Genomic DNA, 17,992 nt, shown 5'->3' with positions numbered 1-17,992 from the left:
CCCCAGGCGGGGCTGACCCGAGCCCCGGGCCGGTGCTTCGCCCGCCTTGAGTGCCTGAGCCGGGACACGGAGGAGAGCTGGTTCATCCCGGGACAGCCGTCGGGGTCCGGCGGTCCGTGCGCGCTTCTTGCCCCGCTGTAAGTCTGAGCCTACAACAACGGGGCTGGGTTAGCCCGGGGCAGGGATCTTCAGCCGGGATCTGTACAGAGGGACAGGCGTCTTGTCCTGCTGTGAGACCGCATGAAATACCTGAGCCTGTAAAAGCAGGGCTGGTTTAGCCCGGGACAGAGATCTTTAGCCTGGGATCCTTATAGGGGGACAGGCGTCTTGTCCTGCTGTGAGACTTGATGAAATATCTGAGCCTATAAAAGCAGGGCTGGCTTATCCCAGGACAGAGATCTTCAGCCTGGGATCCTATAGAGGCACGGGCTCCTTGTCTTGCTGTAAGTGTGCATGAAGTATCTGAGTCTATACAACCGGGCTGGTTTACCCTGGGACAGAGATCTTTAGCCTGGGATCCTTATAGAGGGACAGGTGTCTTGTCCTGCTGTGAGACTTGATGAAATATCTGCATTTATAGAAATAGAGCTGGTTTATCCGGGGACAGGGACTTTTAGCCTGGGCTCTTGTAGAGGTACAGGCTTCTTGTCTTGCTATAAGACTTCATGAAATATCTGAGCCTATAAAAACAGACCTGGGTTATCCCTGGGCAGAGATCTTTATCCTGGGTTCTTACGGAGGCACGGGCTTCTTGTCCTGCTGTGAGACTTCATGAAATATCTGCGTTTATAGAAACAGAGCTGGGTTATCCCGGGACAGAGATTTCTAGCCTGGGATCCTACAGACGTACACACTCCTTGCAGGGGTGGCCTTAGGGTTGTTGGGGACCTGGGCAAGAGAGGCATTTGGGGCCCCTTAGGGGCTTAATTTTAATGACCAATAAGCAAGTCGGACGTTTTCAGTTTCAGTTGTTCTTTGGCCTGTCCATGAAACTGCCATGAAAATATCTTAATACAATATTGATAATACAAATGTTCGGTGTAATTAATTTTTCTTATAACTGGAGTGGAGAATATTACAAAATTTTGGGGCTCCCTAAAGTGTGGAGTCCCGGGCAGTCGCCTGGTTTGCCCTCCCCTAAGGCTGCTACTGCTCCTTGTCCCAATCTGAATTTTGCCCCAGGACAATCCAAGCTAATTTGAGGTTGTTGCCATGCAAGCTGTTTGTATGAACAATTGTCCTAGTGTGTTTTCATGCTGATCAATACCCAGGACAGCTCTGGATTAAGCCAGGATGAAACCAGTCCTCTTTTTTCAGCCTTTGTGTCTGCTTTACAAGTCGGGAGGTGACAGGTAGCACATGGACCTGTTCCGAGTTCCCAGGTTAAGTTGCAGCAGTTCTTCTCCCAGCACCAAGGATGTGAGTGCCCGTGGGAGCAGGGAGCGCTTGGCTGGGTGTGTGAGTAGCCGTGTGTGGCCCCAGCTGAGAAGGGGAACCTTGTGCTATGGCTGGAAAGGTCATGTGGGCGAGAGGTGGTGGATTTTGAGGTATCTGCTCAGGTATCTATCAGCTGCTTCTTGACTTGGGAACTGGAAAGTGTGACCAGGGAAGAAAAGAGAGGTCTGAAATCTGATGCAGCTCTCAACCCCCCCAGTCATTAGGGCATCAGTTCCCAGTCTGTGGCACGTGTACCACCAGTGGTACGCAGACAACCTGTCAGTGGTACGCGTTAACAGATTTATTATAATTACTTTATATGACAAAAATTTGCTGGTGGTAATTAAGGTTGGATTGTTTTAAACTGGTGGTGCGCAATCTGTCGGAGCTTGGGAACTGCTGCATTAGGGCATTTTAATTAACCATCCCTCAGGCGGGTACTGGCAGGAGCTCTAGTGTCTCCAGGCAGCAGCTCTGCACCTTTTCCCATGTTCCCGGTGACTTACGCTGGCTGTTACTTGATCTTTTCAGGTGAACTTTGAAGTATTGGCTTGAAACTGAAAAGAGTCTGAAAACAGTGGTTCTCAAATGTTTTATACCAGGACCCATTTGTAAACATCGATGGCCAGTCCTGACACAGTGCCCCTCACTCCTGACCCACTGTCCCCACCCCAGGCCCCAGCTCCCCATTGTGTGGAGCAGGGTGTGGGTGTAGGGGGTGAGGGGAGCCCCAAGCAGCCCCTCGCAGGCTGGAGCTCTGCCAGCCTTCAAGGGAAAAGCCACCGTTTCCCACATTTTTCTCCTTTAAAGGAGAATCCACTTTTAAAGTTTGTTGATCCATTTTTAACATTTGTTCGTGACCCTTTCATATATTCTTGTGACCCACTTTTGAGTCACGACCCACAGGTTGAGAAATGGGTCTAAATGGCTTTGAGTCCCGGCTGGGAGAGAGACTGACTGGTGCTCTCTGCAGGCGATGCTGTGGTGGCTGCGGTCTGCGGAGGCCGTCCTGGATAGGCAGTGCATTTTGTGTCAGCGAGTTGTTAGCATGGAGGGTCTAAGCCTGACTTCTGCAGGCACAGTGACTTTGCCCAGTTTGAGACCCCTGAAGAGGCTTGACTGTAGAAAATGCAGAGTACATGCCCCACCAAATATCTGGGCCCTTTGAGGTGTCTCCAGCTGGGCATCTGCAGACAGTAGTCCCATTTGGAAATGTGGGTGTTTGGTCTGGGGGTTGCCTCTGCCCTCGGCTGTTTTGCTGGACCTGGGTGTAAGAACACCCTGCAGAGGCCCTACATTTCAGAGTGTTTGGTGCGGGGGGAGGAATTGATCTTTTTTTTTGTTCTTGGGAATGATTTTGGCAGCAGGGAAAAACAGCATTTTTGAGGGCTATCTTTGCTGCTTTGTAGGTGGGGGGCTGGCTGGAGATGGGAGGGGGTGTTTTGATTTGATATATGATACGTGAGTGCATGCCTCTGGGAAGCCACTAGGCACTGCCTCTCCTCTCACTCACACGGGGATGTCACCTGTGCAGTCCTGATTTGCAGTGGCAGCAGCAGGCAGGATCCAGCTCAGTGGGCTTAGAGAAGTACAGCTATTTTTCCAGCCACCTGCGTCGCTCCTCTTGGTAAGATGGCAGACTAGCGAGTTGGCATCCCCTTGTCTAAACAGCTGAAGAGTGGGACGGCTACATCCAAGCTCCAAAATCTGCTTGGCGTGGGTGGGAGCGCCTTCTCCTTCCATCTTGGCTTCTGCTGGTGGTGCTGCCAAGGTCTAGTGCCCAGAGGGAGAGAAAGCAGCATTGCCACATCCCAGCCTCCACCCTCTGATGGCTCCCAGCCGCTTCCTCAGGTTGGGCACTTGTGGAAAACTTTGTCTCTTTTCCTTTGGGATCCTTGCACGTACCAGAGGAGAATATTGCTGGTATAGTATTTCTGGCACGGGAGCCCCTTAAGGACCCAAGAAAGGTCAGGGCCTCATTGTTACAGGCACACACACTCGCTGTAAAAGACCATCCTCTCGCCAAGAAACTTACCCTCCAAATAGGAAAGGGAGACCAAGGTTGGGCAGAGAAGCAGAAAGGAAGGTGTAGTGATTTAAAGTATGTTTGCTAGAACAGCCTCTGATGCATGCATTTCATTCACAGCAGATCCCTGGGGTGGCAGCAGGCTTGCAGTCTGATATTAGCCTGCACCAGCATAGTACAAAAGTGCAGAGCGCTGGAAAAAATAGCAGCCGCTGAGCTCACCAAACAGCACACAGCCTTGGACACATTTCAGTCCACAACAAGACAATTCTAGGAAAAAGAAGAACGCATTTCTTAGAATCCCGAGGAAGCAAAATTACACACTCGGAGGTGCTAATGCTAAAACTTGTATTCAGTCAGTTTGGTAGGTGGCAGAGGTTGACAGCAGATGTGTTTCTAGTCTTACTCCTTTTTTAAGGTTTGTAGTGAATGGAGCCATCAGTGCTGAAACCATGGTGCTTTTCTTTTCTCTCTTTTCATCAAAAGGCATCAATTTAGACATAAAATCAACCTTTCTTTTGGGGTTGGTTAGTTTGCTTGTTGAATAGGTTGGGCAAAATCCTGCTTCTACTTGCAGCAGTGTAAATCCAAGGAAACTACTGAAGTTGGTGGAGTTACTCCAGTCAGTGGGCATGTCTACACAAGACGCTTCATGCCCATTGGACTAATTCTACTATGCATTAGCACGACTGGCCAAAACCATGCTAATGCACAGTAGATTAGTCCAATGGGCATTTAGTGTCACTTAGAAAGCGTTCATCTGCGCTACAATGCACAGTAGTGCCGATTAGTAACACATTGTTAGTATCTGTTATTGTAGATACTAAACTTAATGCGCCATAATTACAACACATTAATGAATGTGTGGATGTGCCCAGTGATTCTTAATCAGGAAGTTGTGTAGTATTAGCACGGTGAGGTGTGCAGGCACCTACACATGATCACAAGATAACCCCAGAGGTTTCAAACAGGAATCCAGAGAGCCAGAAGCGTTCTGACCTGTGGTGGTCTTGCTGAGTTCCTTGCAACAGAGGAATTGTTTTATTCATAGATTCATAGATGTTTGGGTCAGAAGAGACCTCAGTAGATCATCAAATCCGACCCCCTGCCTGGACAGGAAAGAGTGCTGAGGTCAGATGTGCCTATCCACCTTCTCTTAAAGACCCCCAAGTACTATTTTTCTTCAGTCAAAAAAGGAGTGAAAGCTATAAAGTGGCACTTTCTGAGGGGTGCCTTGAGTCTAAAAGGTTAACCACTGGTCTAGATCTATGCTATACAGAGGGGACAGAATCTAGCTCACCAAATCTTAAAATGCGGTGGAGTCTTGTATGGCCAAAGAATATCAGTGTAACCTAGAGGCATCTTCCCATCACAGAGTCTGATCCCACAGACTAACTTTTTGGGAGAAAACTCAACCCAGGGAAGGAGTTGATTTTTCGCTGGAAACATTAAGGTAGCCCCCTTCCACACCAATAATCATCTCTTGGTGGGGCAGAACAGGCACTGCTGGTTAGGAGTGTCACCTGGATATAGTCATTCAGGGTGTAGGGGTCACAGCCTAGGGGAGCAGGAACAAGCAGGCCATGCTGCTGAGGTCTACAAGGGACATAGGCTGTCACCTTGGGTAGCACCATTGCCCAGGTGTGGGGGTGTAGGAAGAAGAAACAAGGATCCAAACTGGTGTCACTATCTAAGGTATCTGGAATAGGTGGGTCAGGAGAAAAGGACTTTAAGGGATTGGGATCACAAATCAAGCAGGGGGGAGGACCGGAACAGGGGGCAGGGATCTGGACTGGTATCACTGGACAGGAGGTCTGGAGCAGGCATCTGACTGTACAGTACTAGAACATGGGAGAAAGCCTAACTAAACCACAAGCTGGTTCTCCGAGGGCAGGGCTCTGGAGCACAAGGGCCCAAGGAGCCAGCAAGGCAGCCTGGAAGCACAGGGACCTGGGCTGGAGTCTGGAACCAGGGATAGATGGGCAGGAACTAGGATGAAGTCAGGAAACAGGACCAAGGGCACAGGAAACCAGGAGCAAGGAGTCAGAAGCCCAAAGCTAGGCGGGGAGGTATCTATCTTGCTGAGTAGTCTGTTGGGCATTGAAAGGGCTGATGCTGAAAAGCAGGCCATTGGGGCCAGGCAGGGGGAGTTAAGTCACTTCGGTAGCCAGGGCCAGCTGGTGGCAAGCCTGCTGCCCTGGCCCATGACACTCCTTAGCAGAAAGAGGAGGAAAGAGGTGATGGCTGACCAGGTATGGACAAAAAAAAAGGGCAAAGACTCCTAGTGTGTGGGATTTCTCTTCCATGATCAAAATACATGATGCTACTGGTTTTCAGTGCTGCACGCTAGCGTGTCTGCACCTCTAGCATAACGGGGGGGAAGAGCACCCCCTTGGAGCCCGAAGGCCCTCCTGAGCCTAATGTCCCATAGGAGTCCTATGGTTGCGACGCAAGTCTGTGTAGTTGCCAGCACATGAGGGAATGATGCATCTAGCATCACGTTCAGCCACCTTTGGCTCCCTAGCTTTAATAACCAGGGACCCATTTACAGCTGGGTTAACCGGAGGGGAAGGGGGTGGTGGTGAGGGAGGGCATTTGGCACAGGTCCAGCATGGAGCCCAAACTTGCATTTGGGCTTGTAGTGAGCTGTCTTGCCCCCTGCACTCTAGCTCCCAAATGAAGCCATCTCCTTTCAGCAGTCTTTCCCAGGTCAAAGAGTGACAGCATCATCTTCTGCTGAGCACACCAGACTGCAGTGGTATCATGATTGAAGACATCTTAATGGACCACTTCCCTCTGCTTGTTAGTGTGTGGGACTCCAGGGTGTATCATTTTGCAATCACCTCATTCTCCAGCATTTGACTGGAAGAAGCCTAATGAGCCATGTCACTTTAGACCACTCAAGGTGATTCGCTGGCACTGCAGCAAAGCGTCAGGTTTGGCCAGTTGAGTCTATAGAGATGATTTTAACTGCTGTATCAAACGTACACTCTTAGCTTGGGACTAATGTCAGTCTGCCTGGATTCAAATCAGAACAGCACCAGGTTCCTATCAACCCATTTCAGATACATCTATATTAGCACTTTCACGTACTACATCACTTTTATATACCATGCAATGGTCCTTGTACCCAAAGGGAGAAAGTCATGTTTTCTTAACATCTGACTTGCATTTATATTTAGTCTTAAAAGATGTAGTTCTTATATAATTTTTTGCAGAGTCCAGACCTAATGTACATCCCCCTCCCTCTCCTCTAAAAAGTATAACAGTGGATGTGTCTACCAAGATGCTTTACTTCAAAGTAGTGTACTTTACTACGCAGTAAGTGTTTATCTACGTATGCACACACTTACTGCACAGTAAACTTCACTAATTATAAGTCAATTTGCTGCCTGCAAATGCAAGTAGCAAATTTGCTTGCAATTACTTACTGCGCAGTAGTGCTCCTGTAGGTGCCTGACCGGGAACAAATCTGCCCCTGGTTAGCTGGCCACCGGGGGCTGGAGATTGTTCCTTGGCACCAGGAGCTGCCTGCTGCTGGGGTGGGCTCTGCCACTGGAGCCCAGGTGGGGATTATGTCCTCCTGCCCAGGTAGTAGAGAGCTCCAAGCCCCCTGCTCGGAGATTGCAATCAGGGAGTGGGGACTGGGAGATCCTGACAGTGGGGCTGGTATTGGGAGGTCCTTACCTTCCAGCCTGACCTTCACAGTCATGGGACCAGCCCTGGGAGATCCTTATCCACAACTGTGGGCTGGGGCTGGGAGCTGAGGATCTCCCAGCACAGGTCCCATGACTGCAGAGTTGGTGCTGGACATAAGGGTCTCACAGCCTGGAGGCACAGGGCTTGGAAAGAGCTGCAGGGCTGAGGTAGGTCCCAGACCCCTGCTCTGATCTGCTGGCAGGGCAGTTAGCAGCAAGCTAGCTGCTAGGTGCTCCACTGGTGGATTGGGGCAGGGGGCTGGGATCTGACCCTCCCCTGAAGCTCTTTTCAAGTCCTCTGCCCTGATCAGGGATCCTGGGCCAGGACCTCCCTGCTGCCAGGCCAGGGGGACATTTGTTCCTGCCCCAGCAGCAGGCAGCCCCTGGGGGGAAGGATGCAATGTCCCAACCCCAGCCAGGAGACAGCTCCCTGCTCCCTGCCAGCCCCTGGACTAGCACCCAGGGGGAGCCTAGAGCTCCCCCTAGTGGCAGCAGAGGCCCATTGCAGGGCCCCAGGAAGCAGGAGAAGTTTGCTGCCATTAGCAGCAAATCTGCTGTTACTTCCCTGCATGTGTAGCATTCCTTGCCTGGGAGCATTTACTCATGAGTACTTTGCTCACAAGTAAACTGTTCCTGCATCAAATGCATGTGTAGATACACCCTGTGTGAGAAAGAAATGATTCACTTAATGGTGCTATATTTTAATTAGTTTGAGTCTGCATGGTAGAAAAGACACTGCTAAAGTAGCTACTGATACATTGAGGCTGGAAATTAGAAGAAGGTTTCTGATTTTTCAAGGCAAGAGATCTTGGAATAACCTTCCAATGAGAGTAGTGGGGGAAAAACCTAATTAGTGTTAAGATGGAGCTTGGCTTACCTACAAAGGTGATTGTGTTTGCCTCTACTAGCAGGGTGTGGAGTCTCTAATCTAGAAGGTTTCCTCCACTCCTACCTTCTTAGCCAGGGACAGGGTCTGACTCAGTCCCCTTAGTTCCTCAGCAGATGCTTTGTCGTGAGTAGAACTGGTTGAAAAAAAATTGGTAGTGCTATTTGTACATCAGGATGACTGAGTGGTCTAAGGTGCCAGACTCAAAGCTTTATCTTCCCTTCTAATGGGTGTTCTGGTCTCTGCATGGAGGTGTGGGTTCAAATCCCACTTCTGCCAAGCCTTTAGGAACATGAGCCTTCATTGTGATGCTGTAAGTAGTAAAGTAAGCAAAACACTGGCTTGCATCCGTAGATGCTTCTCGAGCAAATCCTAGGATGTCGTTCTCCCCTTGTACTTGGCCTTGGTGAGGCTGCAGCTGGAGTACTGCATCCAGTTTTGGGCTCCACAATTCAAGAAGGATGTGGAGAAGCCTGAGAGAGTCCAGAGGAGAGCCACGTGCATGATCAGAGGACTGGAAAACAGACCTTATAACGAGAGGCTGAGAGCTATGGGACTCTTCATCCTGGAAAAGTGCAGGCTCAGGGGGGACCTAGTGGCTGCCTATAAGTTTATCAGGGGTGACCACCAGGATCTGGGGGAACGTCTGTTCACCAGAGCACCCCAAGGGATGACAAGGTCGAATGGTCACAAATTCCTCCACGACCGTTTCAGACTGGACATAAGGAAGAATTTCTCTAATGTCTGAGCCCCAAGGTCTGGAACAGACTGCTGCCGGAGGTGGTTCAAGCACCTACTTTGAATGCCTTCAAGAGAAATTTGGATGTCTATCTTGCTGGGATCCTATGATCCCTGCTGACTTCCTGCCCTTCGGGTAGGGGGCTGAACTCAAAGATCTTCTGAGGTCTCTTCCAGCCCGAATGTCTATAAAATCTATGAAATTTCCTGTTAGAAAATACAGGTTTATAGGAATCAGTTTTTTTCACAGAATCACATCTGTTTCCACCAAATCCTCAGTGGAAAAGGCAGGGTAGAGATGCTATAGACCGAAGTTAGTCTATAAGGTACATAACAGGTTTCAGCAGCCTGACCTGCCTTCTCCTTATCCCCTGACTCTCAGCTGTAGTGTGGACCCTTGCTCCCCTGAGCTTGCCTGCTCCTGATCCCCTGGGCTTTGACCTCCCCTATGCCCTCAACATGATGGCTGAATGTGAAGCTCCAGCCTTCTGCCTCACTGCTCAGTGCAAAGGTGCTGCTGAATGGTTTTTGACTCTCATTTTTGTTTCAACGGGCTCAAAAATCATACTCAGGAATTTGGGGTTGGAATGTTTGTCCATAGGAGAAGTATCAGTTTTTCAAAACAGGACAAAAATCTATTCAATTTTAGGATTCAGACAGCACTGCCATAGGTGCAGGATTCCTACCACCCCTCAGCTCTTGGGAGAGCTGGTTCCTCTGCATGCCTGACTACTGGGTCAGCTGGTTTCATGGGCTGTCTGACACCTGGAAGCTGCCTTTGGAGTTGGATGCGAGAGCCCCCTCTCCCAAGTTGCAAGAGTCTGTCCATTGCTAGAGTGGCCAAAGTTTCTGGCTTCAAGAGGTGGAATCCTGTTTTAAAAGGATTAGAAATGTTTCATTTTAAAATTTGACATTTTTGGTCATTCTGTTTTGTAAGGAATTGTTTTTTTCATTCCAGGTTGTAGTAAAAATGGCATCACCTTCTTCTACCTGACTCAGATTGCTAGTTTTGATAAGGTGGGTGCTTTTTTTTAAGTTTTGGCTTTCTTTTTCATTTTACTTCATTTTGGCTTTTAGTATAGTGACTTTATGTAGGTTGTCTCATTATCAGGGAAATAACGATTCCCTGTTTCTGAATCGAGTATTTTTTGGAATTTCTTTCCATAGCGAATTTCAACTTCTTATTCTGATAAAGAATGAGAAAAATAACTTATTTTTTCAAAATTTCTCTCAGAATGGAAATTCCATATTTGGGCTAACTTAAATCACCCTTTTGTGGGGAAAGGGGGCAACAGTCGTTTTGACCATGACTGGAAGCTGAACTAGGGAGCTCTAGATACTTGTATGAACTTTTCAAGCTGGAGCTAAAGAAACAAGTCCCATGGCTGTGAATATCCTCTTTGAATTGTCTGCAGAGGAGGACGCACAGTTATGCTGAACAGAGAGCTACGTAAGTATATAGCCAATGCAGAAAACATTGCCTGCCTATAGGATGAAAAAAGATAAAAATAAGGCAATATTTTTCTTGCCCATCACGATGTTTTGCTTTAGGTGAGAGGGGCATTTTGCAAAGCTGCTTTAAAGCTAGTTGCCCATGGCTGGCTTGCTTTCCCAGCTCTCGGTGCTTTCTCCCCAGCATCAGACTTCACTTAACGATGTGCTTTTCATTCACAGGAGAGCTGTTAATTGTCACGATGGAGTTCAGTCAGTGCGGGTGCCTTTGTAATGTTCCCATTGGTATTACAAACACTCCTTACGAATTGGCAACAATGACACCGTGATGGCAGATTACGCAGCAGGGTGCGTGGGTTTCCTCTTATGTGAATGAAGCATAATTATTGTTTCCTGCTTCCCTTTAATCAACCCAGACTTCATTTTTGCTTTAAAGGTCTTGTTCCCTCATCTCTGCTCTAGGTCTCAGTGGTCAGAAGATGCCGGTGGACAAAAATGCATCTTTGCTCTCTAACTTCTCCTCTGTGGCCTCCTCCTTGGTCAGAGCAGATGGCAACTGGACTGGGATTGGTCTCCAGGAAGTGGCTGTTGGCCTGATCCTAACCCTGATCGATGTGATCACTTTGCTGGGGAATACGGTGGTGTTTATCTGCCCCGTGGTGGAGAAGAGGCTACGCACCGTCACTTACATGTTCATTATGTCCTTGGCCATGGCAGATTTCCTTGTGGCTTGTCTGGTCATGCCTTTTAGGTAAGAGCTCCCGGTGAGGTTAGATCTGATTTCCATGTACCGGCACGATGCCCATTGTGACACCGCACATAGCACATACTATGTGAGACAATAAAGTCTAATGACTTACGGTACCTGGGATGTACCTGTGTCTCAGTTTCCCCACCTAGAACATGGGAATTAATGATGCTTACGCCCAGAGACCACTCATCTATTTCTTGGGCGGTTAAACCCAAGACAACCACAGAAGTCAGCAGGAATTTTGGGGGCTCAAGGAATGCAAGACCAGGCCTACACTCCATCCCACCAACAAACGTAATCATTGTTTCCCAGTGGCGTAACTAGAAGGGGGTGGGCAGGGCATCCGCCCTGGGGTCTGGCTTGGAAGGGGCACCAGGATGGAGGCTTCCCGGGAAGTCTGTGCTACAGTGGTGACTGCAACAGTTGAGTCTAGGGACCCCGTTACACCTACCTGCTGCAGCGGATGCTCCTTTGGCCACCAGGTTCCCCTCTGCCCATTGCCACCAGCAGCGGCAATCAGCAGCCGTTGGTGGTGAGGAAAGTGGTGGTGGCAGCTGCAGTGGGGGAACGTGAGTGTCCACTAGGTTTGAGAAATGGTGGCCCAGGGCATAAGCTTTGCTAGCTAAACCTCTGTTGTTTCCAATCAGACTGGAGCTGCTGTTAAAGTAAAACCATGGGCCAGCTAGTTTTCTTATTTCTGAAACTGATAGCAACTCCTCTGAATCAGTGAAGTTCATAGATTCATAGATGCTAGGGTCGGAAGGGACCTCAACGGATCATCAAGTCTGGCCCCCTGCCTGGGCAGGAAAGAGTGCTGGGGTCAGATGGCCCCAACCAGATACCTATCCAAAACCAGTTAAACCAGTCTAAAATCATTGTGAGAACAGAATGTGACCTCATAGAATCTAGAAAAATGACTTACCCATTTAACGGCACCTGGAGTCTTACATCTGAAATGCAATTGCAAAGATTACCTTGTTCTCTTTATTTTTATCCCAACAGCAGCAGCTTATGCATTTCTTTTGACTCAATCCAAATGCCTCTGGATTTTGGAGGAGGGTGACTGGCAGGGTTTTTTTTGTTTTTGCTAAGGAACTATTTTACCTCAGTCACTTATTGACGTAAAAGGATAATTTCTGTAACTTCCAACTGTCTGGATCGCCAAGTGCTGATTTATATATTGAAGATTTAGGGAGTCTTGTTCTATTTAAAGCTGTCTGCAGTGAGAAGGCAAATGAGAACTATTTCATTCCAAGGATTTCTTTTCCTTGTATTTAATCTGTTCTTTTGCTGGTGGTGACAAATTCAGGGTTATAATTATTGACACCAGGCTAAAAGATTAAGCAGGGACAAAGCCAATAACTGTAAATCTTTTGAGCCCTTTTCTGAAAATGGCAGCATTTCCCTGCCTCTGGGGTGTGTTGGGAGGATAAGTCTTTTCGCAGTCTACTCTGGCTGCATTGAGCTGCTCTGGTGATGTGTTTAAAATAGCCATAAAACTGCCCTTAGTGGCTTATTATATTGGAAATGGAGATGATTTGGGTCATCACAGTGACACAGCCACAGCCTGCGAGTTAATTTGATCTTTTAATTTAAGTTTAAACCCTGATTATGTATAAACCCTGATTATGTAAGAATTAAGGTGCCAATATGTAACAGTAATAGTGTGTTGGAAGGTCACTAAAGATGGAAACAAAACCTTGCTTTTGGAGGAAAGTGAAACATGCCTTTTACAACGACAGTGTCTGCCTCTTCTAGTTCGAAAACTTTCAGTTCAGGCTCCAAAATCATCCTTAACTCTGCTCCTGGATCCTCATCCACCTTTCACTGTTACCTGTTGCTATGCAAGCTTGTTTCTGCTTTGTTGAGTATAGGAAGTCTTACAGCATAACCTGTTTATAGCATGATCATTCACATCCAGCCATTGAGCTCATGGGGCCATTGCCAGCGACTTCCCTGGGAGTTGTATCTGGGGATCTGTATCCGCTACACAGATGTCTTTGTTGGTAAGTTGGGATAGAGACTGTGTGCCGGACAGGGACCACAGATGTGTCAGCAGCCAATTCACAGACTGAAGACAGCCAGATGCTGGGGACGCTGGCTGGAAGAAGAACAGGAACCGATAGATGAGACAGATGGAGAGACGCCGGCTTTGTGGGTTCTGCCAAGGCTTAGATGTGAGTGAGATGCCAAGCTCTCCAGCTCTGTCTAGTCATGCCCAGGAGTGGTTCAGATAGAGAAAATCTTAATGCTGAAAACTTAGGGTCCTTCAGATTCCAGGTGCCCCCAGGGGTAGGCAGCACCTGACATGGAGATTTCAGCATTGAAAGTGTGGACGTGGTTGGAGTTTAAATACCTACATCCTTTTGTGGATGTGGGTTTGTGCCTCAGCTTTCAAACTGTAAAATGCGGGTAGCAGCACCTTCCTGCCTCTCAATGTGTTACAGTCTGGGAGATACTCTGATAATATGCTAATGAGGGCCATCGAAAAATCAATGTATGCGTACAACACCACATGGTGAGGGCTTGATCCTGACTGACAGCTCTAGATGGGTCTGTAACAGACGCAGTGCTCTTAGTGCACATAGCTTTCTGCAGTGTTAGAGCAATCATAGCCTTGAAAAGTACCTGCCATTTGTAGTAGTTAATTAGACCCAAACCAGACGTTATGGGGGAAAAAAGCACCCCCAAGAATTGTATCCCTCTCTGCTTTCTAGAGGGCAGCGCCGAGGGAAATGCCATGGTTCGTGCAGCTGTTCCAGTCTTAGTGCAAAGTGATTATGGAGCTGTATAGTTTCAAGGTAGAAGAGAATTAAGCCTCACACAAGTAGGTAATTGTTTGCCTTCCCATAAAATCAGTCCAAGAGTTATTTCAGGAGCACTGAAGGAGTTATATAAAACTGGTAAAAGTAGGAAGAAGTAAATTGCATGCAGTCAAGAGCTATAGCAACAGCATATGGTACTTGACCCTTCGTATTCCTGCCATCAGCAGGAAGGTACCTTCCTTACTGGTCAGCAGGGATCCTGATTTTCTCTGTGTAAAAATTGCAAATTCTCTGATTAAACCCCCCAAAAACTGTGTTTTTTCCATGATTAAATTGAAATGCCACTGTCTATCTATCTATCTAGATATAGATAGATAGATAGATAGATAGATAGATATATGTATCAGTTGAACACAATGTTTTATTAATATATTTACAATTTTAAAACAATCTGGAAGCCTACCAGTGCCTGAATAATAAATAATAACAATAATATTACTATATTATTTACTATAGTAACATCAATTCTAAATACCTATAAATTTTGGCATTAGATTTTGGGTTTTTTATCGTAGAAAATCAGAGCTCTCCCTGCCTGCTTTGCTTACTAGGATGAGAGTTCAGATGCAGCTGTCCTGCCCACACTGCTTTGTGGCACTGAGCCTTTATTGATATGTCAGTGCTCTGCCCATGCCATTGCCCCTCACTCCAAAGCCATAGTCCCCAGCCCTGCTGGTGCCTCTCCCTCTCCACCAACAGCCCCGCCAGCCCAGCCGGAGGGGGTCCCCAGCTGCCAGGGCTATGGGGCCAGGGACCCGGGTCTGCAGCCCCCTGCCCCCTGCAGCAGCACCTGAGCCCTAGTTGCCGCCTGCAGGAGGCGGCAGCAGGTGCTGTGGCAGAGCAGAGTGCAGATCCTCGCTCCCCCGTGGGCAGCATGGCCAAAGCAGATCTCATCCAGGGCAGGGGGCAGGGCAACCTGCCCACTGCGGGCTTAAGCTCCCCTCCCTGCAGCCCTTCCCTGGGGCCTCTTGGCCCAGCAGCTGGGACCTGGCGGAGCAGGGCAGGGCAGAGCAGGGCTGGCTGGGGAAGCTCAGTGCTGCCATTGGGAGCTCTGCACTGCCCTGGCACAACTCCGTACCACCACCCCGCTGCTGCCGGGTGGGCAGGGGGCACCTTGCCATGGTAACACACAAGTCCTAGTGGTGGCAACGAGCTCCCCCGCCCGGTCCCACTTTGCCATGCCGGGTCCTGCCCACTGGGCCGCAGAGGCCCCAGGGGAGGGCTGCACAGCAGGGAGCCCAAGTCCGTGGAGGGCAGCCTGCACCTGATCCCACCTCATGTACAAATCTGGGGGGCACATGCCCCCCCATGCCCCTCCTGGGAGTGTGCACAGCAGCAGGGAGCCAGCCGCATTCCCCACCTGCAACAAACCCCCTGCGGCTCCATCCTGTTCCCCACCCAGGCCCTGTGGCTGCACATGCTGACCCTGGGCCCCACGTGCTACCCAAGCTGGGCAGCACCCATAGCCCCAGCCCTACCCCAGCCCTGTTTAACTCCCTTCCTCCATCACTACGGGGGCCTCAATTCCACCCCACCCCGCTGCCAGACTTACCTGCTGGGGTGCTCTCCAGGCTGGCTGGCGGCCACGTGCATGTACATGTGCACGTGCACATAGCACCCCCTGCCCGACCGCCCTCCTCCTGCTGCCTCCAGCCCTTTGCAGGCTGGGACTTTGCCTGCCTGCATGGGGAAACCCACCGCTTCCCACATGTTTCTCTTCTAAAGGAGAAAACCTGGGTTTTCCTCCTTAAAATGAGAACATCCAGGTTTTACCATATTTTTCCATGGTGAACAGAAAGCCTGGATCCCTGCTGGTCAGTCTTTTGTTACAGCTCCCTTGACTTTACTGGCAATGATTTGATATAGAGATATATTTTTCACAGGTGTACTTGCCTCAGCAGAGCATTTAGTGTGCTAATTCAGTGATGCTAAACATTTTGGCCAGATAGACAGTGTCTGGTCTGTCCATGAGCTGGATCCAGGCTGTGATCCTGATCTCGCATCTGGAGTGATCATGGTGGGCTCCCATCCAGCTGTGAGGGGAGGGAGAGGGGGGAGGGAGGGACGGAGGGAAGGGGCAGCCTGGCCTCACCCAGCCCTGCTGGGGAGAGGGGGAATGGCCCAGCTGGGAGGGGTGAAGGTGGAGGATGGGCATGGTCTGGTCTCAACCCACCACGTGGGGCTTGGGAATTTGGCAGTGGTGGGGACTGTATTAATTACTACTGCTCCGGTGACACCAAATGTCCTGATCTGTAGAGGGCCCCGTGGGCCAGATACCATGACTCCAGAGGTCATATTTGTCTCACGAGCTAGAGGTTGAGCACCCATGTGCTAAACAATGAGAACGGGCCTTATAGTTTGAATTTTGTCATGTGGGACCTCTGCTTCAGTACCTCACCAGCCAGGCTTGGCAGTCACATTGCTCTTGGGTAAGCAAAGTCTTTGAAAGCAAATAAGCATCCTTCCTGGATATCTATCTAACCATGCTCTTTGTGCATCCTCACCGCCCCCTCCCCAGTATAATTTATGAGGTGACAGGGACGTGGCTGTTCGGGAAGCTGTTCTGCAAAGTGTGGATCTCCTTTGATGTCATGTTCTGCACGGCGTCCATCGTTACCTTGTGCTTTATCAGCCTGGATCGATACTGCTCCGTGGTGACTCCCTACCATTATTCGAAGAGGATGTCACGTGGCAGGTGAGTGGACTGACTCCTTTAATGACTGTGGAGAGGAGAGGAGGCTCCAGGCTCTGTCAGATGCTCACAGCTGCCAGGGTTTAATGACTGGCAGCTAAAATGTTGCTGGGTGTTTAACACAGCCAGAGGAATGCCTCTGGTTTTATGATTCAAATAGGAACTGAGCATTGCACATGATGAGACAGAAGAATTCAAAGGTGAGGATGGAGAGGAAGGATGGTCCCGTGTTTAGATGCTGGCTGGGGGCTTAGGCTTAATTCTTTACTCTTCCATAGACTCATGTGCACTGTTGGGCAAGTCATTTGGGGTACGGGCACATGAATGTGGACTTGCTGTAGAGTACGAGAGGTGGAGCCTTACTGCACATTGCCTGTGTGTACTCTTACCCTGTACTAAGTGGAAGCTACACTGCAGCAGCTTAGTCATCGATGAGAAAGGGGAAGAATGCACACATGGGCAGTTGCTGCAGACGAGCAGCTGACGTGCAGCGAATCCTGCCCCCCTTTCACCCTGTGGTATATTGTTTTATATCTCATTGTGCCTCTGATCCTCATCTCTTAAGCTGAGGATAAGAGCACTTCTCTGTGTTTGGCTAAATACATTAACGTAAGCGTGGAAGCACTTGGGTATTACAGTAATGCAAGCTGTGCTAGCATGTATGAGATCAGCACTCAGGCCAATGGCCTCAATAACATTTCATTTATAACCACGCCCAGTCGGGCTCCTCTGAAGTGCCCAATCCCTTCCACATTCTCCCTTGGCTGTCTGATCCACGTTCAGCATGGACCGTGGCAGCTGCCAATAAGCCATTTGCAGCCGGCTCTCAAAATCGGATCAAAACAGATAAAAGGATGTTTGCAGCACTGAAAGCCTCTGTGCTGCACTATTTTTTTTTTTTTTTTGAGGATGATCCAGGGGAGAGCTGCATGGAGATGCACATCCCACCTAGCCTGGGTGTCCTTCTGTGGATGCCTTTTTTGAATTCATGGACATGTTTAAAAATGTAATTGGCTCACAGTAAATTTCTGTCTGTGATACCTGCCCCCAGGCACAAGAGACACCCTGCACGCCCTTTGCATTTCGGGAGGGAACTGCATGAAAGAGGAAATAACCCCCAGAAAAATGTAGGTAGTGGTACCGTCACTCTCCTGCTCTAGTAGGACCACCAACACAGCAGTTAGCTTTAAATTCCCATGACAGCTCCATTGGAAGCCCATAGATAAGGACTGCTGAATGGGGAGAGCAGGAGTGCGCACCTTCCTAATGCCCTGGCCCTGCCATCTTGCAGTCAGTCAATTTGTACTTGCCTCTCCAGCAGCATTAGCGCTACAGCTGGTAGGACTCGTGTCATTTTTTTTTTTTTTTTAATTTTTACAATCATTTATGTGTAGAATGGGAAGTGGGGGGGGGTCACTCCAGGCTCTTGGTAAACTGAGGCAAAGGGTCATAAGACTTTTTGAGGACATTTTCACTGCAGTCACAGC

At 49.0% G+C, this 17,992-nt stretch overlaps 1 protein-coding gene across 2 annotated transcripts in view; it reads left to right on the top strand.

The window, feature by feature from the left end:
• Positions 1-25: 25 nt before the first annotated feature.
• LOC109304123 (octopamine receptor-like) overlaps positions 26-17,992 on the top strand; it is a 24,714-nt gene continuing 6,747 nt past the window's right edge. The window contains exons 1-4 of one of the 2 annotated variants that reach the window (XM_019526628.1): positions 26-137; positions 10,460-10,585; positions 10,674-10,988; positions 16,332-16,508. In XM_019526628.1, the coding sequence (XP_019382173.1) occupies positions 10,566-10,585; positions 10,674-10,988; positions 16,332-16,508 (512 nt within the window). In that variant the 5' untranslated portion in view covers positions 26-137; positions 10,460-10,565. The remainder of the gene's footprint in view (positions 138-10,459; positions 10,586-10,673; positions 10,989-16,331; positions 16,509-17,992) is intronic. The other variant, XM_019526629.1, reaches the window with a different exon arrangement.

The sequence above is a fragment of the Gavialis gangeticus genome, unplaced genomic scaffold (assembly GCF_001723915.1).
Source record: "Gavialis gangeticus isolate Ggan-Ray unplaced genomic scaffold, GavGan_comp1, whole genome shotgun sequence".
NCBI lineage: Eukaryota > Metazoa > Chordata > Crocodylia > Gavialidae > Gavialis > Gavialis gangeticus.
This window is presented reverse-complemented; position numbering and strand designations above follow the sequence as displayed.